Below are 23,401 nucleotides of genomic sequence, written 5' to 3' on the forward strand. Positions count from 1 at the left end.
AAGGATCCATGGGTTTGCGCCCTGGTCCAGGCAAGTCTATTATCGAGAAAAATTCCCCTTCGGTAAACCATATATGAAAATATATTAATTCCGAGGTAGAGCGAATTAGATATTAAAGGACATTGTAGCTCTATATATATATAATATATATACATACATACATATATATATATTATATATAAATGTATTTCTTCAACTAGCTTTATTTTGATCATGTTTTTCCCTTTATTTCCTAGGTATGTCTTACGTAATAAATATACCTATAACATTAGAGAATGCATTACACATGTATGTACTGTACTTCATGTGACAGCTGTTCAAAAATAGGAAAAACAAAAATAACAAAAACTAGAAATTACTTAACTTTATTGTGATCTGAACATTATGAACAGACTCACAGAAGATCAAGTTTATATTAAAAAAGAAAATATCCACATACAAGCTTTACATTTTATCTCTGATTCTTATGGAGAAATTTACAGGTTACAAAAATTCTAAACACTCAAGTTTAAACACAAACGTGGATCTGATACCTCAACAGCCATGTTTACAGTTTACCATAGAAGATTCCACTGTTAAAAAGGTAGGAGTCATCATGAACGGTCAGGCTTAATTTTCACGCAACAAACTGCATCAGATGACACACCATGACTTGTCACGTGAAAGTTCATCCTACGCCAACGACTCGCAGCAGTAACCTTATATATTGAGGGGAATGCCCTGGTAAAGAGCAAGTATATGCCCGAATGTTTGGTTCTAACTGTGAGATGTGTTTGTCTTAGTTAAAAAGGTACAACAAGCCACCGTGCAGTTCATTCAACACTAATAATTCTAAAGGCATAACTGCTAAATAACCAATTCTTCCAACACGGTGGCAAGTAGCACACTTCATCATACAGTATATAGTATATGCAGAGGGGCTAAAAATCAGAATAGATGGCGGGCTTCATACGCAAGCGTCTCTCAGGCTACCACAGGCCTACATCACTCCCCTCACTTGGGAATTTACCAACACCATAGGCAGCCAGTCTGAGAAAGTTTTTTGCATTTCATAACTTTGTGAAAACTATTTAACAGATCGCACACACATTCCATCACAACACAAAACAAAATACTAGGAAAAAAAGGAAAAGAAAGTCTTATCATAAAGCGATATCCAGGAGATGCCTTAAAATTTTAACTTCATATTCACTTCACAAAAATCAAATGAATGGGCCAGCTCCTTGCTGCCAGACAGGTCCACTCATGCATGACACCTCTTTCGAGTGAACTGAGCAGTTCTAGTACTGCCATCAAGTTTAAGCCAGCTTTTTTTTCACCTGTGTACCCTTTGCAATTCTTGCTTTCCCATACAGAGTTTCATGAAAAAGAGAAAAATAATAAAAATAATGATAAAAAAATTTAAGCAGTAGCCCCGTATTCTAATAATGATGCAATGCTGAAGGTTAAGGGGCCCAGTGTCATTTTAGGGTTATGGTCCTCAAAAAGACGGCGGAGTGCAGAAATACAAGCTTAAACCAAAATATGCAGGTCCGATGTGCCTCATGTCAACAGTCTGCAAAAAGGAGATTAACGGTATAAATTATGCAAATTTCATGTTATCAATAAGAAGCTCTATTCCAATAGTGTACAAAATTCTTTTTGCCATCACCATAAGTAGTTCTATATTTTTTGTTTTAAATTCTACCACCTCTTACTTTCCTTAAGATTTTGTTTATTTCTTGTATTTAAAATAAAATGAGAGAGAGAGAGAGAGAGAGAGAGAGAGAGAGAGAGAGAGAGAGAGAGACTATCCCACTAAATTTTTTTTAAATTACATATAAAAAAACTAAACTATTTTGAAAATTTAAAAAAAAAAAAAGAACAGTGTAAAATATTAAACAACAGCTACAAAGCTCCAAGCATCAGTAAGTCAAAATTACCTCATCGTTAAAATTTGAGGGGTGTTTTGATGTCTTTCATGGGCGAGGAGTTCAACGTACAGATCACAATTTACAAAATCAAGACAGCCAAGGACAAAATTGGTAACTAAGTGATGTGTTGAGAAAATCAATCGAGAACAACTGCTAAGACTAAAAGTACAAAAATAGGTTAAAGCCTTGGAAAAAAGTTTTAGTGGACTGCAAGGTTCTGTTACTGTTGGTGTGCAAGGTAAGGGCTAACCTAAGCCTCCACAGTTTTGCATAACTGATTCCAAGATCAATTAATGTTGATGAATTTCATCAAGGCAGTTTTTAACAGCTTCTGGTATACGCACTTGGAAATTTATCTCCATCCCCAAAAATAAAGAAAATTATGAAGAAACACTGAAAAAATCCCAATCTTGTTATTGCACTCTGGCATTTACAAATTTTGATAGTACGTATGCACATGTCCATTAGTAAACCTCATGAAATATTTTTTGTTTTATTTTGACCAAATAGCAGCAAATAGAGTAAATGAACGATTAAATGCTCAGAGCAAATAGAAGCCAGGATACCAAAAAAAAAAAAAAAAAAAAAAAAAAAAAAAAAAAAAAAAAAAATTCCCTTGATGGGAAAGGTTAATATAAACCTGATGACAAAAAACTAAAAAATGATATTGTCATGTTACAATAAAGTTTTATACATACTTACCTGACAGATATATACTTAGCTATAGACTCCGTCGTCTCAGACAGAATTTCAAATTTCGCGGCACACGCTACCGGTAGGTCAGGTGATCTACCACCCTGCCCTGGGTGGCAGGACTAGGAACCATTCCCGTTTTCTAATCAGAATTCTTCTCTTCCACCTGTCTCCTGCGGGGAGGCTGGGTGGGCCATTAATCGTATATATCTGTCAGGTAAGTATGTATAAAACTTTATTGTAACATGACAATATCATTTTTATACATTCAACTTCCCTGCCAGATATATACTTAGCTGATTAGCACCCATTGGTGGTGGGTAAGAGACAGCTAACTACTGAAATAGACAGGTAAACAACATATGTTGTAGGTATTAATAAACCTTGGTTCCTACCTTATTAGGCTGAAGACTTTGCAGCTACTGCCTTGGAGTCTGCTTAGCCTCAAGAGCCTCAGCGAGATATTGATCTATGGCTAAGAGTTCTTGTGGGTCTGCCAATGGGGTCTTATCCACTTACTCGGCAGAGCCTAAAGGCCTTTGTCATTGGGTGCTATTCCACTAACATGACAATACACCTTGTTCAAGGAGCACAACACTGATCCCGATCACCTGATCCTAATAACATCCATGTTAGTTCTAAGATTGCAAGGAGTTATCCCCGAACTCCTTACAAACAACCAAAAACTCGAAACATAATTACACTTTCATTTATACAAAATATACAAAAAAAATTTTGTACTCCCCGACTAGCCATACATATCCTTGATCCCCTACCAGCAATGACACTATGCGCCCGTGCGACATCCGTGAGCTTGCTAATAAAAAACCAAGCACATATCTGACAAGAGGGTTTATGTACGATAAAATCAAATATTTTAAGGATCAGTCTTTGCTCCAAGACCCAGCACTGTATCTGCTGATACAAATGGACCTAGCGAGAAGCACTTCTCATAGGTCACTCTCACATCCTTCAGATAATGAGATGCAAACACTGAATTGCACCTCCAATATGTAGTCTCAATGATATTTTTTAGAGACATATTCTTTTGGAACGCCAAAGACGTTGCTACTGCTCTCACCTCATGGGTCTTGACCTTTAGAAGACCGAAGGATTCCTCCGAGCAGTTCTTGTGAGCGTCGGTAATAACGCTTCTCACAAAGAAAGCCAAGGCGTTCTTGGACATGAGTCTTTTGGGGTTCTTCACCGCACACCAAAGACCTTGTTGACAAGCTCCCATCTGTCTCTTCCTCTCTAAATAATATTTAAGAGCTCTCACTGGACAGAGAGACCTCTCTATCTCTCTGCCTACGAGGTTAGATAGGCCTTTTACCTCAAAACTTCTGGGCCAAGGTTTTGACGGGTTTTCGTTCTTTGCCAGAAACATTGTCTGGAAAGAACAGATGGCAGCATCTCCTTTGAACCACACTGTGGAATCCAGAGCGTGCAATTCGCTCGTCCTCTTGGCTGTAGCGAGAGACACCAGGAACAAGCATTTCCTAGTGACATCGCGGAAGGAAGCCAGATGTAAAGGCTCGAATTTATCCGATGAAAGGAATTTCAGGACCACGTCTAGATTCCAACTAGGTGTTCTAGGAGTAGCTGCCTTTGAAGTCTCAAAGGATCTAATCATATCGTGTAGATCTTTGTTGCTAGCAATATCTAGCCCTCGATTCCTAAATACTGAAGACAGCATGCTTCTGTATCCCTTTATTGTTGAGACAGATAGGAGTGATTCCTCTCTCAGAAAGAGGAGGAAATCGGCAATATTCACTATAGAGGTACTGGAGGAGGACAGCTTCTGACTCTTACACCACCTCCTAAAGACTTCCCACTTTGATTGGTATACTCTTCTCGTCGAAGCTCTGCGGGCTCTAGCGATAGAGCCCGCAGCCTTGCGAGAAAAGCCCCTCGCTCTGACAAGTCTTTCGATAGTCGAAAGGCAGTCAGAGCGAGACCTGGGAGGTTGAGATGAAACCTCTCGAAGTGGGGTTGTCTGAGTAGATCTGGTCTGTTTGGAAGAGATCTGGGGAAGTCCACTATCCACTCCAGTACCTCCGTGAACCATTCCTGGGATTGCCAAAATGGGGCTATTAGTGTCAACTTCGTGTTCTTCGAAGCTACGAACTTCCTGAGCACTTCCCCCAGGATCTTGAACGGGGGAAAGGCGTATGTGTCCACACCCGACCAATCCAGGAGAAACGCGTCTATTGCGAAGGCTCTCGGATCTTCCACTAGAGAGCAAAATATCTCTATTCTTTTGGAGAGGAACGTCGCAAACAGGTCTATGTGAGGTCTCCCCCACAGGGACCAAAGACTTCGACACACTTCTTCGTGTAGAGTCCATTCTGTGGGAAGGACCTGATTCCTCCTGCTCAGTCTGTCCGCTCTCACATTCTTGATCCCTTGAACAAATCTTGTGAGGAGAGTTATGCCTCTTTCTTCCGTCCAGGTTAACAGGTGTCTTGTTAACTGATAGAGGGAGAAAGAGTGCGTGCCTCCTTGCTTGCGTATGTAAGCCAGAGCCGTGGTGTTGTCAGAGTTTATCTGTATCGCCCCGCCTCTGACTATCTCTTCGAAGAACTTTAAGGCTAGGTGTATGGCCACTAGTTCCTTGCAATTGATGTGCCAGGACACCTGTTCCTTTGTCCAGGTGCCTGACACCTCCCTCGCTCCTAGCGTCGCTCCCCATCCCGACTCCGAAGCGTCGGCATATAACACTTGGTCTGGGTTCTGCAGGGCAAGCGATACGCCTTCGTTCTTTTGAAGAGGAAGGATCCACCACTTCAAATGATCTTTTACTTCTTGTGGAAGTTGGAAGATGTCCGAGAGTTGTCCCGTCTTCCAACTCCACACCCCTTTCAGGAAAAACTGAAGAGGGCGAAGGTGAAGCCTCCCCAGAGAGAAGAACTTTTCTAGTGAGGACAGGGTCCCTAAAAGGCTCAGATAATCCCTCGCTGAACTGTTCTTTCTCTCTAAGAAGCTCGAGATTTTCGACAAACCTCGAGTGATTCTTTCTCGCGAAGGATATACTCGAAAACCCCGAGAATCCATCTGAATCCCCAGATAGACCAAGCTCTGGCTGGGGATCAGCTGCGACTTCTCGAGGTTGACGAGTAATCCCAGCGATTCTATCATGTTCCTTGTTACTGATAAGTCCTCCAAGCACTGAATCTCCGACTTGGCCCTGATCAGCCAGTCGTCCAAGTAGAGGGAGATGTTTATTCCCTCTAGGTGAAGCCATCTTGCCACATTCGCCATCAGGTTGGTGAATACTTGCGGAGCTGTAGACAGACCGAAGCACAGAGCCCTGAATTGAAAAATCTTGTCTCCTATTACAAAACGAAGATATTTCTTTGACAAATGGTGAATTGGAACGTGGAAATATGCGTCTTGCAAGTCCAGAGAGACCATCCAATCTCCTGGACGAAGAGCCGACATTACTGAAGCGGACGTTTCCATGCGAAACTTCTTTTTCTGAACAAAGCGATTCAGATTGCTTACGTCCAGAACTGGTCTCCACCCCCCCGATGCCTTTGGTACTAGAAAAAGGCGATTGTAAAATCCTGGGGAGTGTGGATCCTGCACAAGTTCGATGGCCTCCTTTTCCCACATTTGTTCCACCATTTGAAGGAGAGTCTTTCTCATTACAGGGTCTCTGTACCTCGCTGACAGTTCCCGAGGCGTAGATGTTAGGGGAGGGCTGTTCTCGAAGGGGATTACATATCCCTTCTTTAGGACCGACACTGACCAAGGGTCGGCTCCCCTTTTTGCCCATACTCCTGCAAAGTTCAGGAGTCTGGCGCCCACTGGTGCTTGAAGGAGCAACAAGTCATTTGGTTTTCTTGAAAGGCCTAAAGGAAGACCTTCCTCTCTTGTCAGAGCTCTTCTTTCTGGCAGGGGGACGAGCCGCTGTACCTCCACGAAAGGGCTGCTGAGGAGGACGAGAGTCCTTCTTAATCGCCGACACTACAGGGCGTCCTTTCTTGGACGTTAGTGTTAGTAGGTCCTGTGTCGCCTTCTCAGTTAGCGAGCGAGATATATCCTTCACTAACTGAGAAGGAAACAGATGATCCGATAGGGGGGCGAACAATAAAGCAGTCCTCTGGCTCGGAGAAACCCCTTTTGATAATAAGGATCCATATACTGATCTCTTTTTCAGGAGACCAGCACCAAAAAGGGACGCCACTTCTCCCGAACCGTCCTGTACTGCCTTGTCCATGCAAGACAGGACGCTATGGAGAATCTCTGGGTTTTTAAGAAACTCCGGATCTTTAGATTTGTTGGCCAGAACTCCGAGTGACCAATCCAGAAAGTTGAACACCTCTAAAGTGACAAAAAGTCCCTTTAGAAAGTGGTTCAACTCCGAAGTGTTCCACGTCGCTCTGACCGATCCTAAGGAGTGACGTCTAGAGGCCTCCACTAAATTGGAAAAGTCCGCATCTGCAGAGGCAGGCAGAGAAAGACCCATAGTCTCTCCTGTTCCATACCAAATACCTCTCTTTCCATGTAGTTTGGAAGGAGGCATGCAGAATACCGTCTTTCCTAACTCTTTCTTCTTGTCCATCCAAGAATCTAAAGAATGGAGTGCCTTCTTCATCGAAATTGCAGGTTTCATTTTCAGGAAAGGCCGAAAGAATTTTGCCGTAGCCGAGCTCGAAAAGAGAGAACGAGGAGGAGGAGGAGCCGCCGGACTAAGAGAGTCTCCAAACTCTTGCAGCAATAATGAGGCTAAGACCTTATAACTCGAGAGTCCCTCATTTGCAGGAGGTTCGTCATCAGACAAATCGTCTAAACCTCGGTCAGACGAAGGAGAAAGTTCACGTTTGGAGGGAGAGTACTTCCAAGACCTCCTACGATCTGAAGGAGAGGAACTCCTATTTGGAGAAGAGTCATAAATTCCAGGAACGAGTCTCCGACTCCTGCCTCCTGGCTCTTGACTCTTGCCTCCTGACTCCTGCCTCCTGGCTCCTGACTCCTGCCTCCTGCCTCCTGGCTCCTGGCTCCTGGCTCCTGCCTCTTGACTCCTGACTCTTGACTCTTGCCTCTTGCCTCTTGCCTCCTGGCTCTTGCCTCCTGCCTCCTGCCTGGATGCCTCCACACTCCTGGTTCTTGGCTCCTGCCTCCTGGTTGACTCCTCACTCCTGGCTCTTGGCTCCTGCCTCCTGGGTGACTCCTCACTCCTGGCCGGTGCCAGACGTCTGAAAGGTTCATCCAGGTTCGTACAGGAAACCTCACCTCGAGTAGGAGTATCGATCCTGGCGGCAGATACCTCCATACGCCTGGAGGATCTTTTGATCGGAAGGGAAGAGTCTTTCCTTCTAGGAGGTTCCTTTGACAGAACTCCTACAAACGACGAGATCTGCTCTTGCATCGCCATCATGAATCTCTTCGTCACCTCCTCTTTATCCTCTTCGGGAGGAGGGGAAGGAGGAGGGGAGGAGTCCATAGCCTCCACCTCCTGCCTCCTTCTCACTCTGGTTGAAAGAATGGCTCTTCTTGCCTTCTTCACTCCCGAAGGAGACTCCTCAGGGAAGTTTTCTGGGCTCGAATCAATAGTCGGAGCCTTCCAACTCCTCTTGAGTGGCCGAGATCGATCAGAATCCCTCCAATCACGTCTCGGAGATGAAGATCCCGACGACGAAAAACACTCACGCAGGACGCTTTTACAATAGCGATCCTTGGCAGTCTGGGGTGTCAAAGAAACCGCCGAAGGGACACCTGATCGGTGGGGGTTCTCCACAACCTCCTTTCGGTTTTCGACATTCCTTCTCCTCTGGGCATGTGAGCTTGGAAGAGGTCTAGACCTAGGAGCGTTGCTGAGCCGACCAGATGCCCCCTCCACTACACTGGGGACACTCATATCACTGTCCACTGAATAATCACTTGCCTTACCTTGTATGGCAGCCATTTTGTTTTCCATCAACTTGAAGGCTGCTTTTAGATCCGCAAGTTCTTTCGCTGAATCTAAAGGTTCTGCAATAGGAGAAGGGGCTGCAATGGAAGGAGAAGTAGCAATACTTACCCTTGGGGAAGATCCCAAGCTAGGAACTAGTTCAGATCTAGAACTACTAAACTTCTATAAGAAGCCTTCCTCACTCTTTCTCTCTCTAACTTTTTTAAATAATTAGTTAGATTCTTCCATTCGTTCTCACTCAAATTCTCACATTCCTTGCAAGTATTAGTAAAAGAACATTCATACTCCCTGCAACCCTTGCATACCGTGTGAGGGTCTACCGAAGCTTTCGGCAACCTCACCTTACAGCCTACATTCACACAACGTCTCACAACCATTCCAGAGTCAGACATTTTAAAGAAAAATCCAAAATCAAGTCCACAAAAGCGTATGCCAATCCAACAATCCAGATACGTCACCAAAAGTCGGTCAAGAAGATCAATTGCCGGTGAAAAAAGAAAAACCAATCGAGAGGAACCAACAACAATGTTGATGGCCCGGGCGACAGAAGAATTCTGATTAGAAAATGGGAATGGTTCCTAGTCCTGCCACCCAGGGCAGGGCGGTAGATCACCTGACCTACCGGTAGCGTGTGCCGCGAAATTTGAAATTCTGTCGGAGACGACGGAGTCTATAGCTAAGTATATATCTGGCAGGGAAGTTGAATGTATAAAACCAAACTATAAAAGAAATATGCATCTATTTCACTAGCCTATATTTTAATGAACATTTGAAAGTAGGTGGTTTCGTTCAAATCTCCAATTGTGGTTATTTAATGTTCCCCACAAATTAAATGTAATTATTTTCTCCCAACACCCAGAATTTTTTTTATTTTTTTTACTTATTTATTTTTTTGGGGGTAGAAATGCTGTGCACATCTTGATATGAAGCTAGTTGGGGGTGATTGTAGTTAGTTGACTAAAGATGAAAAGAAGTCTGGAATGAACAAAGTTTCCTTGTCCTAACTGGTGGTGGTTAATTAAGATTACATATTACACATTGTGAATATTTAAAAAATAACTCCAATGATAACTTTTACATAATTATACAATGAAACATACACTGCACTAAAATGACAATTTGTCCAAAATTGCATTTTTCCTAACTATACAAACCTGAGGTCCTTTTACAATAGGAAGGTACTAGCGGCAGCTGGATAGGTCGTAAGCTTTCGAACAAGGGGTTCGGTAGTTAACTGCTTGTCCGACAGGCGCGCGCGACTGGGAGGTAAACAAATCACTTTTGCTTTTGGCCCAAGCAAAAACTGCAGAGTGAGGGGCGGCATGAGGTGGGACTATGTGCAAAAGGACCTCAGGTTTGTATAGTTAGGAAAAATGCAATTTTGGACAAATTGTCATTTGTTCCGACACGGCATACAAACCTTCGGTCCTTTTACAATAGGAAGACTCACTTCTTGGTGGGAGGAATCTGAGTCTTTTGTGAACAGACTGGTGTTCGCCCAACCTTGGAATGCCTCCCTGGTCGTAAGAGCGAGGGAGGGATCCAAGCCTCTGTCCGATTGATCGGGGTGTGCACCGCAGGATTAATGGTCAGACCTCTGGACCAAGTACTAAGAGAGAGGCAAGCGTATCTCTTCGTACCAGCAAACAAGAACAAGTTCCTATTTGCAAGAGGCAACATAAAGTTATGGTTTGTCTCTTGTTGGCATCCACTTCCCCCCCCTTGTAGGAGGAAGTGGTGGATATTCGCTCCCATCCCTAGTGAAAGGGATAGGATGGGGCTCTGTCGAGTAGCTCACCGGCATCTCGTCCTTATCCAGCAAGGTGATGACTGTATCCCTCTACCCACAGGTAGAGGGGTAGGGGTAGAAAAAGATAGGAAGAGAAGCCAGTCACTCTCTCATTCACTTATCTATTCTTAAAGTCACACCAGGACTCGATGCTGTTCAGCCTGCTAGGGTCTGGGTTAGCTACACAACGTGTTGAGCAGCCACCACGGGTCCCAAGGAAAACGATCCAAGGACCTGTGGGCAATATCCAAAAGGTAGAAGGAGGTGCCAGTGGTCTGGTTGTACCAGACCCCTGCCTTCAGTACCTGCGCCACGGAGAAGTTCTTGTGTAACTTGAGGGAGTGTACTTCTAGGTCATCTTGGTGCTGACGAAGAGTCTTCAACACTCAGCCTGGGATGTCGAGTTTCTTCAGAAAGCGCGGTCGCGCTTTCACAGGACAAAGCAGCATCTCCTTCACATCGAAGGCGGTGAAGTCCATTAGGGAGGGGATTGTGAAGGACTCTAACCGATCGTCAGGAACCGAAGGGTTCCGAGTCTTCGCTACGAAGTCGGTACGAAATCGAGCGTCACGAATCCCCATCCCCTGGATGCTTGACTTCGCAGGAAAAGTCATGCAATTACCTCAGAGGAAAAGAAGGGAATGGTCGTATGACCTATCCCTCTTCTCGACTTCGGTGATGTCCTGTACCCATACTGGTCTATCCGTCTGCAGCGAAGTGTCTCACATTCTCCTATCCCCATGCAGTGAAGTTCTTCTCGGTAGTGGATAGGACACCGACACTCAATGGTGGGTGTCGATGGTATGGGTACTGTGACAAGCCGTTAGGACGAAGAAAAGACTGTTATGGAACAACCGAACTAAGTCCACAGCGAAGTTCGTAACTGACTTGGGCGCTCTGACAGCTGCCGACTGACAGCGTTCGGTAGGAGGCAAGTTGTCCAAGCACCCGAGAAAGTCACGTGACCTTCGCCTTAAAAGGGTTATGCCAAGAGACTCAACAAATAATTTGTTCGTCACCGATGCCAGAAGGCGAGGTGATGATTCTCTGAAGGCATGTGCCCAACAGGCGAAAGTCGATTGCCTTCTAGAGACCGAGGTCCCTGATGGCAAGATATCTCATAGTATAGTTGGTTCTCAGCTAAGGAGAAACAACACTGTGTCGTTGAAGACGAAGGTGTACAGAAAAAGCAACCTACGTCTTCACAGCTGAACCGAGAGAAGGATTCTCAAGATTCTGAACCTGTGCTACAAAGACTGAGAACGCTAACCGCTATTCATGCTGTCCGGTGAGGATCGTATTGCAATAAAAGCGGAGCGCTTTTCAGTAATGAAGAGACAGGGAAATACTGCCTGAAGAACTGCTTCTCATGGGCTGAACATTTGGAAGTAGAGCTGTCAGGTCGGAGAGTAGGCGATGTCTTCTGACACATCTGTTAATTCGGGGCGAGCAATGAATAATTGCACACCTACGAATACGAGATATTTTGAAGACAAACTCAGATGTCTGCAAAAATCATTCGCATTATCGCGGTGCGATGCAGCGGGAGACTAGTACAGACTTCTGTTACCGTGCGGTAAACAGAAAGATGAAAGAGTCCAAGAGATATCTCTGTTAAAAATTCTTGCAATGTCGAAGGCGATGAAATCGAGCGTCACAGCAGTAGATGGTCCTTCATTATTGCGAGAATCCCCGTTAATCAGAGACCTAAGTCCATGATTGTTGGGCAGAGATACGGTTCGGTAGTCAATCAAACCAGGGGAGAGAGAGACGTAACCGACCGTGCATCTCCGAGACCTAGCTGATACTGAGCTGCTATCAGGCAGTTCAATACGCAGTAGCTCTCGGTGACTCGTCATCCTGAGTTGCCAGGTAATCCATTATTCCACGAAGGAATGCGTTCGGCTAGAACCATCGAGCATAAAGAATACGCTCGAGCAATTATATTTAAACGAAACGGATTTCGGTAAATACAAAAGCTGATTTGGTGTTGTCATGACAATACCAAGTATCTAAAATCGAAACTGATAACTGCTGGGAGGTTGCAGGCAACCCCGAGTTGCAGTTCAATTAAGATACAATTCGTCTCGGTCACAAACCGTGGAGTTAACTACGGTATGCGCCTACCCCCCGGACAATTCAACTGTTAAAAGAATCATGTCGCGAGGGTAATATACGTAGTATATTTGTAGGTTCTGTACCACGACCTCCATCCTAAATTCTTTTCCTCTCGAGGAATGAGAATAAGGATTGGAGATCGACCGCCTTCGTTCTCTAGTCAAGAGAGTGAAGGAGAAGTCTTTCCCAAAGGAAAGCTTCAATGGTGAACAGAATACCGAAGACGATAGTTCAAGCCAAACTGGAAGTTCCCGTCCGTTCTTCTCTATTCCAGGTTAATCGCCTACTGTGAGATACTCTTCTTTCAGCAGCAGTCTTCTTCCAAATGCTAGAAATTACAGGAATTCGAGCATAAGCGAGGTTCCCGATTATCGTGTAACAATTATCGGGGATTCTCGCTCACTTTGGACCGTGGTCTCGCCTAAGTGTTTGGAGATCGTAAAAAACTTGAACACTCTGAGTGCGCTAGAAATTCCGTAGAATTCTAAGCACTCTGCGAAACCCCCCACCGAATTCGTCAAACGATATCGGCTGGTGGTCCTCTCGATTCCCGTAGAAATCGAGAAAGGGGCAGGATCCCTCCTCAACGACCGGGGCTTACGTCAGGTAGGACCCGAAGGGCCCCCCGGTAGCGCAGCCCCTAACGTGGAATCTTACAGAGAAATCTCTGTAGGATCCCTCCCCTTTCCCTCGTAGCCGTAAGGAGAGAGGGAATGGGGGAGGAATTGGATACTGGCTCGCCTTCCCAGCGGAACTAGCAGTTGGAGAAGAAAAGGAGCAGCTATCGCCTTACGGCGATGGCCTCTCAGAGCCTGGGAAAACGTATCGTCAGGAGAAAACGTTTTCCCGAGGAGGGTTACGAACTCATACTGTAGGTAAGGGTCTGCCGCCACTGTGAACGTCGTCTGGGTGGGGCTGATCGACACCTGACAGGAGAGAGCCGATACCGTCCTCCGACTCATTCCAGTCCTCGTCGAGGTCGAAACCTCTCAGGAGGACCGAAGGGGTATTCAAATACGGTGTCCGAAGACACGTAGAAATGCCTCTGTCGCAGTAGAGGAGGTGAAGTAGCTTGTTCGACCGGCCAGAACTGAGAGAGCCTTCTTGTCCGGAGACGAGAGACTACCTGGTTCAACACAGTCGGCAAGCTCCGATCGCGGCAGACCCACCGTCGATTTGGGTTCCCTCTCGGGCCCCAAAACGACTCGAGCCGAGACCTGGCTCTGCTGGTGGGAGCGGCGATCCTTCCCCGAGGTCGTTGTGCCGACGAATCAGCGCCATAACCTCGGCAAAGTTCCTTTGGATCTCGGAAATCACAGCATCTTGCAGAGTAGGACCGTTAAGCCCTTGGAACAAGAGCATATTCCGAGAACCTTCCTCCTAAGAAGGGGGAACAGCGACAGCCCTCTCGGTCTTCTCCATCCACTTGCGCATACGTCCTGGCCGGTCCAAGAACCGTGCCTGGCACGTAGGGCGTCGTGGTGGGATCATGAGGGGCGCACCCCTCACGATCACTCCTCAATACCTCGCTCCTCCCGGTGTAACCCGAGGTGGTTGAAGGTAAGGGAGAGGCAGACCTGACGCTCCCTGCTCGCTCGTTGGCAGAACCAGCAGGCTTGGAGGGCTGCAGGCGATCGTCAACCCGCGGTGGCGATCGAGCTGCAGGCCTGGTCGAACCGTCTCGCTGTGGAGAACGGCTGGACTGAGCACAGCGGCCCCGATCTCGAGTGTCAGAAGAGCTGGTGCTGGTTGCCGTATCCGATCGCTCTCTGTGAGAGCGACGGTCAGGCGACCTGCAGGCTCCACTGTTACAGTGAGACCGGTGGTTGTCCTCACGGCACGTCACGTCGCTGGTTCCAGCCGTGGCTGGCACCGGCGAACGGGGGGACCTCTTCCCAGTCTCAGCCCGTGGCCGGTCGTGGACCGTCACGTCCCCAGGTAACCAGCTGGTCGCCGCGAGAGCGAGAGCTGGTTTGGCGAGAGTCGCGGGTGACGCGGCTTTGTCACCAGTTCTTCCGCCGCGTGCCGTGAACCTGACGCTGAGCGGGCTCAGAGGTCTGGTTCCTGGCTGCACGGTCGCTGGTAGGCGACCGTACACTCGGTACCTCCCGCGAACGAGAGGCCGAGACGGACCCTGATGCAGTGGCAGAACCACTGACACCAGGCGAGGAAGTACCGGTGTTAGCCGGTACCCCTCTGGTCCCCGTAGTCTTCTTCCTTGCGGAAGAAGAGACGGGCCCCGCTCCCGAAGGAGCAGGAGGACCAGCGGAAGGAACCCTCCCGTCCCACCGAGGTGAGACGGGTCCCGAGAAGCTCCCGAGGGAGACTTCTTAGGAGGGAGGAGGCAACCTTCTTCTTCCTCGGCTGTGAAGCCTAGAAGTCGAAGGGGAAAGAGGCGGCAGCCGATGACGATGAAGAAGATGAAGACGACGACGACGACACCTTCCTCCTCTTCTTCGTCAGCTTCCTCAGGACAGACGTAAGATCTGCCATCCAGGGCGGAGCCGGGGCTGCTGTAGCCGAAGCCACAGGGCCTGGACGCACCTGTACAGACAGACCAAAGTCTGGGGTAGTACCACCACGAACAGGGACGACGTCAGCAGGTATGGGCATCTCAGGAACAGCAGGCACAGCCAGCACAGCATCGGTAGGGACAGCCAGCGCAGCAACGGCAGTGACAGCCAGCGCAGCAACGGCAGGGACGCCAGCGCAGCAACGGCAGGGACAAGCCAGAGCAACTGCATGGACAGTCAGCCCAGAATCGGCAGGTATGGCAGGCAGCACCGGAAACACAGGAAGTGGAGCAGCAGCCAGCAACATCCTGGTACCGGCGGCAGGTCCAGGGGCGAGCTCTAGGGCAGCGGAAGTGTGGTCGCGGCAGCGCGGCAACCACGAGCGGCGGCGGCACGCCCCCCTCTCGGTACGGCGAACGGCACTTCACAGCGGCTGTAGGCAAGACTGTTACCATGTGAGGCGAGTACACCAGGTGAGGAGGGACGTCGTCACCTGGAGCGTGGTCACCACTCCATGGGTGACCGCAGTAGGCCCAGACATAGAACCGCAGCCCCTGGACACTAGCACGCCCTGCAACTGGAAGGACGCCCATACCTCACCAAGGTCCACCCTCGTGGCAGTAGCACCTGCGAAAATAACAGTAGTAGTGATTAGTGGGGGGAAGTCCCCTCGCGCGGGGGGGTGAGCCCCACACCGAACGAGTGGAAGACCCCGAATACAATTGTACATCGGGCACCGAGCGCCCTCCCCCGCGCTCGACTGATCGGGCGAGGAAAAGAACCCAGATAACCTCCCCCCCCCGAAGGGGAAGGGCCATAGAGAGAGAGAGAGAGAGAGAGAGAGAGAGAGAGAGAGAGAGAGAGAGAGAGAGAGAGATTCTCGTTCCCCACCCCCGCACAGCACCCATGTACCCAATAATAATAAGAGCCCGAGAGCAATCGTGCCCTCGGCCCGAATGCAAGGGCATAAGGATCAATTCCCTGACTGAGCGGAACTTGAACCAAATAAATATTGATGCAATCAATAATAAAAGGAATAAAATGAAAAAGAATCTTGCATTACGATTCAATTCACAATGAATAAGGGCTCGGATCGAGCGCATTAGTAAAAGGATCCATTCCCGATTATGAACGGAAACCTTGATCCATAATGAATTGATGCAATCAAAATATATATGAAAATGAAAAAGAATACTGCGCTTGCGATTTCACTTCATACAAAATAAAAAGGGGAAGGATCAATTCCCGGGAAATAGCGGAAACATTGATCCAAGTAAATAATGCAATCTCAATAAAATATGAAAATGAAAAAGAACTGCACTTGCGATTCCACTTCATTCAAATAAAAAGGGGAAAGGATCAATTTCCGGGTAAGAGCGGAAACTGATCTAAAATGAGTATTGCTACAATCAAAATAAATATATGAAAATGAAAAAGAATACTGTACTTGCGATTCCACTTCCATACAGAATAAGTTTTCGTGCCGAGCGCATTCGCTCGGCAACGAGCATACAGGTCAAAAAAATATAAATGAAAAGGGCACTTACTTACGATTTTCATCTACACATTTCCAACCAAAATATAAGCTCGGAGCGAGCGCTCTCCCGCCCTCGGCACCGAGCATACACAATACGAGGATCATTTCTGGGAAAAATGAATTCCCGCACTTACGTCCTTCAGTCCCGGCACTCGGGTAATCGGAGGGCGTGGAGAAACCAAGATCCTTTAATTCACAATTGAATTCAATGGAAATAAATATGAAATGATTGTACTTACAATTCAGTTTCACTAGATAAATAGAAAAAGAAAAACACAACCATGCGAAAGCAACGACGATGAAGCGGGCAGAGAGCGATGATACACGTCTACACGCCAGCAGGCCGTAAGCAAAAGTGGTTTGTTTACCTCCCAGTCGCGCGCGCCTGTCGGACAAGCAGTTAACTACCGAACCCCTTGTTGGAAAGCTTACGACCTATCCAGCTGCCGCTAGTACCTTCCTATTGTAAAAGGACCGAAGGTTTGTATGCCGTGTCGGAACAAAGGGAGTGACCAGGTCATGGAAAAACTCAGTATTATTTCACATCCTCATAATGTTACACTTAACAGTAAGGTATAAGGTATATTGTATTCTCAACATCAGTACACTGTATTGTACTGTACAAAATTTGGTTAAATAAGATCTACCAATATATGTGCACTGGGGACCTACTGATAGGTGAGGGAACCCAAATGCTAACTCCTGACTTAGGTAAAAATCCAACATTAGAAATGAAAATTATTTGAATGATCTTTAATAAATCACTGATATAATTTCCTTGAATCATATTTTTTTTTTTTTTTTTTTTGAATTTCAACCTGAGCAAGTATCATCAGCTTTCGTGACGTCACAAACATTCGCAGGAGAGAGAGAGAGAGAGAGAGAGAGAGAGAGAGAGAGAGAGAGAGAGAGAGAGAGAGAGAGAGAGAGAGAGAGAGAGAGAGAGAGAGAGAGAGAGAGAGAGAGAGAGAGAGAGAGAATATGATGTGCGACAATTAAAGCATAGCAACAAACTTGGAAGATAATTTGAATCTACCTGGGCCAAGCAGGCCACTGCTAGACCACAGAAATTCCCAGATAGAGTACACCTCTTAAAAGCCTCTACATAAACAGTCTTGCCATCTCATTCCACACATAAAATACTGTCATCAAAAGCAAAACAAAGCCTATGAACAATTACTGTCACTAATTAGGTTTAGTTCCTTATGAAAATTCTGGCCTTTGCTACATCCAAGCACCTTTCCTATGTTTTCCAGCTCTTCAAACTTTTCTGGATTTTGATTTCAGCAAAAACCTAAAAATTTGCTGCTTTTGCTTCTTGAAACCTGAGTGTGTGCGAAAGAGTGATATTGGCCCTGGTCAGGCTGCTACAGTGAAAGATATCCATTTGCAAAATTCAAATAATAAGTTGTATTGAAATGCTCATTCTAATAAAACTGTTGTTTTATGTAATGTATGCAATTATACTTCATGCATAATTCCCCAATTATCATCATATTAAATATATTTTATGAACACAGCAATCACGGTCCATTTGCATTCTGATGCTTACATTCATAAAATCATCAGCTGATTGGATTTGACTGGCATCATGACAGCCAGTAATTGCTAATGAAACATATTTTGGATTAGTTTTGCTTGTACAATAACAGAGATGGGTTTGAAAATGCAACTTACTTTAATCTATAAATGCAGTAAAGCTGTTATTTCGCTAGTATCGGATGTTGCTTTTACCCCTTTCAAAAAGTTTTGTGGCCTGCAACTGTTCGTTTCTTCAGGAAAATGTACAACCGTAATTATAGTGACATACTTTCATAAAACTTTCCTCTTCAGGACATGACAGATGAACAAAGTTCACCATTGAAAATTAGCAAATTTTAAACATGTCAATAACTGTAACTCGACCCTTAATAAACATGTTAGTTACAGTAACCAACATCGAAAAACTGAGACAGGCTTAGAAAGTGTAGACTAGTGTAATTGACTACAAATGGATTTCAGACTCTCCACAATGTACATGATGGAATCATGATTTTGGACGAAATTTTAACTGATCGCTTGATATGCAGGTACATATATAGTATGCTTAAATTATGGTTCTTTTTCATAGGAAACAAACTGTTTTCATAGGAAACAAACTGTGCTTGTGTATTCAAAGAGCCACTTCAGTTCCAAAAGATTAAAAAATAAAAAAAAAACTGAACTGTGGCACTGCCTTCATAACTGTTCTAGAATTAATGGCAGCTGATTAAATAGTGCCCTGGAAAATGAGAGTTCCTGGACCAAAGAATGGATTGAAGAGGTTGGACTGTATAAGCATAAAATATAGACAAACTGGTCTTTCATCTAGATGACAAAGAAAGAAAAAGGGACTTACCTGCTACAGACTATACTTAATTCTTTGGTGGTTCATCTCCCACTTTTTCCTCACGAGGTTTAGCTCCACCAAATATGCTATTTGTCTGTGAAGTCTCGGCAATCTGATTAACTGGATCTTTTTTAGTTCTAGGCAACAATTTGAGCCTAGGTCTCTGAGAGAGCTCTTCTGTAAAGACAGCAACATAAAAAGAGATAAATGATTAATTAATAATGCCATTGCTGTCTGACTACTGTTATAGCTGGTAAATCTGTAGCTTAAATAAACCAGTGAGGTTAAAAGTTAGCTTTACAGGGGACTGACCTTGAAAATTAGGTTTACATTCAAATATTCTAGAGATTGGACTTTTTGCATTTCAGAAATTTTATGGCAAAATTCAAAGAAATGGTTGTTTTCTTAACTGTGCTACAGTTGACTCCTGCCTATTCACAGTATACAGTGTTTGCAGATATTTCTGGGGAACATAATGCCAAATTATTGGTGGAACATTCAACTATTCACAGATTTTTTTAATGCATATCTAAAATATTTTATTTTTGTGACTAAATGCACTTTTATGATATAACTTTTCTTAGGAGAGAGAGAGAGAGAGAGAGAGAGAGAGAGAGAGAGAGAGAGAGAGAGGAGAGAGAGAGAGAGAGAGAGAGAGAGAGAGAGAGACTGCCAAATGATGAGTAAATTCTAACCACAAGCTCACAGGAAAGAAAATGTTACCCCTATCTCCTGTATACTTCAAGAGAAAACGATAAGGCTTGAATACTGTATGAAGAAAAATGTGCGCGCATGAATATACGGGTAACTTGATTAGTTTTTGCTTTGGCAAGAGTAACAGTTATAGGAGTGTTCACACACAGCTGTAAACATCATATTTTTAAGAGCAATATTGTAAGATGGCTTTGAAATTACATTAAAGTGTTTTAGGTTGATATTTTAAAAGTATATTGGTGTTAGAACTATTAAAACAGGCAGTTATAAGCAGTTTTAGAGGGGGTCTCAAGTATTCACGGATTTCAGCAGTTCACAGGCGGTTGTGGTCCCTACCCCAAGCGAACACCAGGGTTCGACTGTATTTCTAATGCGAATCTAAACACTCCTGGTGAACTTGAAGAGCATTAAAGTAGACTTACCAACAGATTTTGTTACAAAAATACAATTTTACTATTCAAAACATGTATACAATGCATTATATATAAACCTGCTTGGGAAAAGAAAGGTGAAGATGACAATCTAAAACCAGTGAACTTGACACATGGAAATCATATTACTAACCTGGGTCAGGTTCCTTAAAGTCCTCATAATTTCTAGACCTATCACTATCTCGTCGATCTCTTCTCATGAAACCACCCTCAGGTCTACCTCCACCACCACCAGCACCAGCACCAGCAACAGCACCACCACCTGGTGGCCCACCTCGCGGTCTACCTCCAAACCCACCACGTTCTCGGTCATCAAACCCACCATATCTACCCCCGGACCCCCCACCACCGCCTGAGCCTCCAAAACTACCTCGGCCTCCTCTACCACCTCTTTCATCATCTCTTCTGTATCGATCTGAAAAGAAAGTACAGTAATGAGGAAGTTCAATGAATTGAAACTCTAACGAATTAAAATCTCTCCACCTCTTTCATCTTCTCTTCTGATCTGAAAAGAAAGTACAGCAATGAGGAAGTTCAATGAATTGAAACTCTCTCCACCTCTTTAGTATCCACCAGGAAAGAAAGTATAGTAATGAAAAATTTCAATGAATTAAAAATCCTAATTATTATTAAATCTTAAATGGGCCTTCTAAATACCATAAATATGATATTGTAATGATACAATTAAGTTTGTTCATACTTACCTGGCAGATATATATAATCAAGTACCCACCCACCTCCCCTCAGGAGACAGTGGAAATAAAAATTATGAATAGAAAATGGGAATGATTCCTGATACCCGCCTCCCAGCGGCGGGAATGGGTACTAACCACCTGACTCCCACTGCGTGTGTCGTAAGTGTTTAAATTTCTGTCGGATTCGGAAAAATACAGCTATATATATATCTGCCAGGTAAGTATGAACAAACTTAATTGTATCATTACAATATCATTTTGTTCATGAAACTTACCTGTCAGATATATATATAGCTGAATCCCACCTTTGGTGGTGGGAGTAGACAGAATAGAAGATTTTAGGAAACATATATATGCAGATAATTGATATCTTGATTCCTTACCTGTTAGCATAGCTGACTTCGTGGTTACTGCCGCGTAAGTCTGCTTGTGCTACTAGAGTTGCCAGCGAGGTAGAGACCTATATAGCTGGTGCACTCCAGATGATCTGTCAACAGGGGCGAGACCACGACGTGACTAGACCATTGACCATACAAATGAGGGCAACGAAGTAAAAACCAAACCACCTGGCGTAGCCTACCAAAAGTATCCCACATAGACTAAGGTAATGGAAGGGAGATCCGCCGCAGGCGGTCAACCCCACAACCATAACACAAGTTAAAAACTCCCCTAAACCATTAAAGGATAGGATGAGCGCTACCTCCTGCCCCCAAAACAGTGTCTGCAGCGACGTATGGTCCGAGCGAGTAACAATTTTCGTATGTTGCTTTCACCTCCCGCAGGTAGTGTGAAGCGAACACCGAATTGCTTCGCCAATAAGTGGCACCCAAAATATCTTTGATTGCCATATTTTTGTGAAAAGCCACCGAAGTAGCAATAGCCCTCAACTCGTGGGCTTTCACTTTCAGAAGCTCCATGTCACTTTCACTACACTTTTCATGGGCTTCCTTAACCGTACTTCTTAAGAAGAACGCCAGTGCATTCTTCGACATCGGAAGATCTGGTTTTTTCACAGAGCACCACAAGTTCTCCGAAGAACCTCTGCATGCTCTGGTTCTCTGCAAATAAAACTTGAGAGCCCTGACAGGACACAGGACTCTCTCAGCTTCAGGTCCCACTAGCTCCGACAACCCCTTGATCTCGAACGTCCTCGGCCAAGGGTTGAAGGAATTCTCGTTCTTTGCTTAAGAACGTAGGACTTAAGGAACAAACTGCACTATGATCCTTGAACCCAATATGCTTGCTTATGACTTGAATTTCGCTAACCCTCTTCGCCGTCGCCAGAGCGTTTAGGAAAATGGTCTTCTTAGTAAGATTCCTAAGCGAGGCTAAATGGAGCGGTTCAAATTGACTCGACATGAGAAACTTCAGTACCACGTCTAAGTTCCACGATGGTACTTTAGGTTGGAGAACTTTCACAGTCTCAAATGATCTAATGAGATCATGAATGTCTCTATTATTCGCTAAGTCGAGTCCTCTATGTCTGAAGACCACAGAAAGCACGCTTCTGTAGCCTTTAATCGTGGGAACGGCTAGTTTCGCTTCTTTCCTAAGGTGAAGAAGGAAATCTGCTATCTGGCTCACAGAGGTTGAGGTGGAGGAAATGCCCTTCCTTCTGCACCAACTTCTAAAGACAGCCCACTTTGATTGGTAAACTGCGATTGAGGAGGGCCTCCTTGCGGTGGCAATCGCCGTTGCCACAGGTCTTGAAAAACCCCTCGCTCTGGCCAACTTCTTGATAGTCTGAACGCAGTCAGACTCAGAGCGGGGAGGTTTTTGTGGTACCCGTCTCGAAGTGGGGCTGTCTGAGTAGATCTTTCCTTAGGGGCAGAGTCCTCGGAAAGTCTACTAGGAAGGACATCACCTCCGTGAACCAGTCGGCCGCTGGCCAGAAGGGGGCGATGAGGGTCATTCTCGCTCCTTCTGATGCAGCGAACTTCCTCATTACTTCCCGAGGATTTTGAATGGGGGAAAAGCGTAATGTCTAGTCCCGACCAATTCCACAGTAGGGCGTCTACTGCCACTGCTCCCGGGTCCAGAACTGGGGAGCAATACAGCGGAAGTCTCTTCGTTCGGGAAGTTGCGAAAACGTCCACATGAGGACGTCCCCACAGCTTCCATAGCGCCTGGCATACTTCCTGATGAAGGGTCCATTCCGTCGGCAGAAGCTGTCCTTGCCGACTGAGAAGGTCCGCTCGCACGTTTTCCACGCCTGACACAAACCTTGTCAGAATCGTGACGTTTTGCGACTTCGCCCAAATCAGGATATTCCTCGCGATGACGAACAGAGAATGAGAGTGAGTTCCCCCCTGTTTCCTGAGGTATGCCAAGGCTGTGGTGTTGTCCGAGTTTATCTGAACCACTTTGCTGGAGACTTCCTCCTCGAAGAACCTTAGAGCAAGGTAAAACCGCTGAGAGTTCTTTTAGATTGATGTGCCAGGACACCTGTTCCCCTCTCCAGGTGCCTGACACTTCTCTCCCTCCCAGTGTTGCTCCCCAACCCGTGGAGGACACGTCGGAGAACAACACTAGGTCGGGGTTCCGAAGCTTGAGCGAAAGTCCTTCCGCAAGCTTCTTTGGATCCAACACCATTTGAGGTGCTTTTTTACTTCTTCCGTCAAAAACAAGACCTCTTCTAGATCCTGTTTGCGTGACCAATTGCTTGAGAGGAAGAACTGAAGTGGTCGGAGGTGCAACCTTCCCAGAGAAACAA

The 23,401-nt window shown here is 45.5% G+C and overlaps 1 protein-coding gene across 4 annotated transcripts in view; it reads right to left on the reverse strand.

Moving 5' to 3' along the window:
• Positions 1-349: 349 nt before the first annotated feature.
• The window catches only part of LOC135200442 (eukaryotic translation initiation factor 4H-like), a 63,958-nt gene continuing 40,906 nt past the window's right edge, over positions 350-23,401 (reverse strand). For all 4 annotated transcript variants that reach the window (XM_064229077.1, XM_064229078.1, XM_064229080.1 and 1 more), the window contains exons 5-7: positions 20,127-20,408; positions 18,858-19,025; positions 350-1,555 (exon numbers count right to left, since the gene is read on the reverse strand). In XM_064229077.1, coding sequence (XP_064085147.1) covers positions 18,874-19,025; positions 20,127-20,408 — 434 coding nt within the window. In that variant the 3' untranslated portion in view covers positions 350-1,555; positions 18,858-18,873. The remainder of the gene's footprint in view (positions 1,556-18,857; positions 19,026-20,126; positions 20,409-23,401) is intronic.

This window comes from Macrobrachium nipponense, chromosome 26, assembly GCF_015104395.2.
Source record: "Macrobrachium nipponense isolate FS-2020 chromosome 26, ASM1510439v2, whole genome shotgun sequence".
Taxonomy (NCBI): Eukaryota; Metazoa; Arthropoda; class Malacostraca; order Decapoda; family Palaemonidae; genus Macrobrachium; species Macrobrachium nipponense.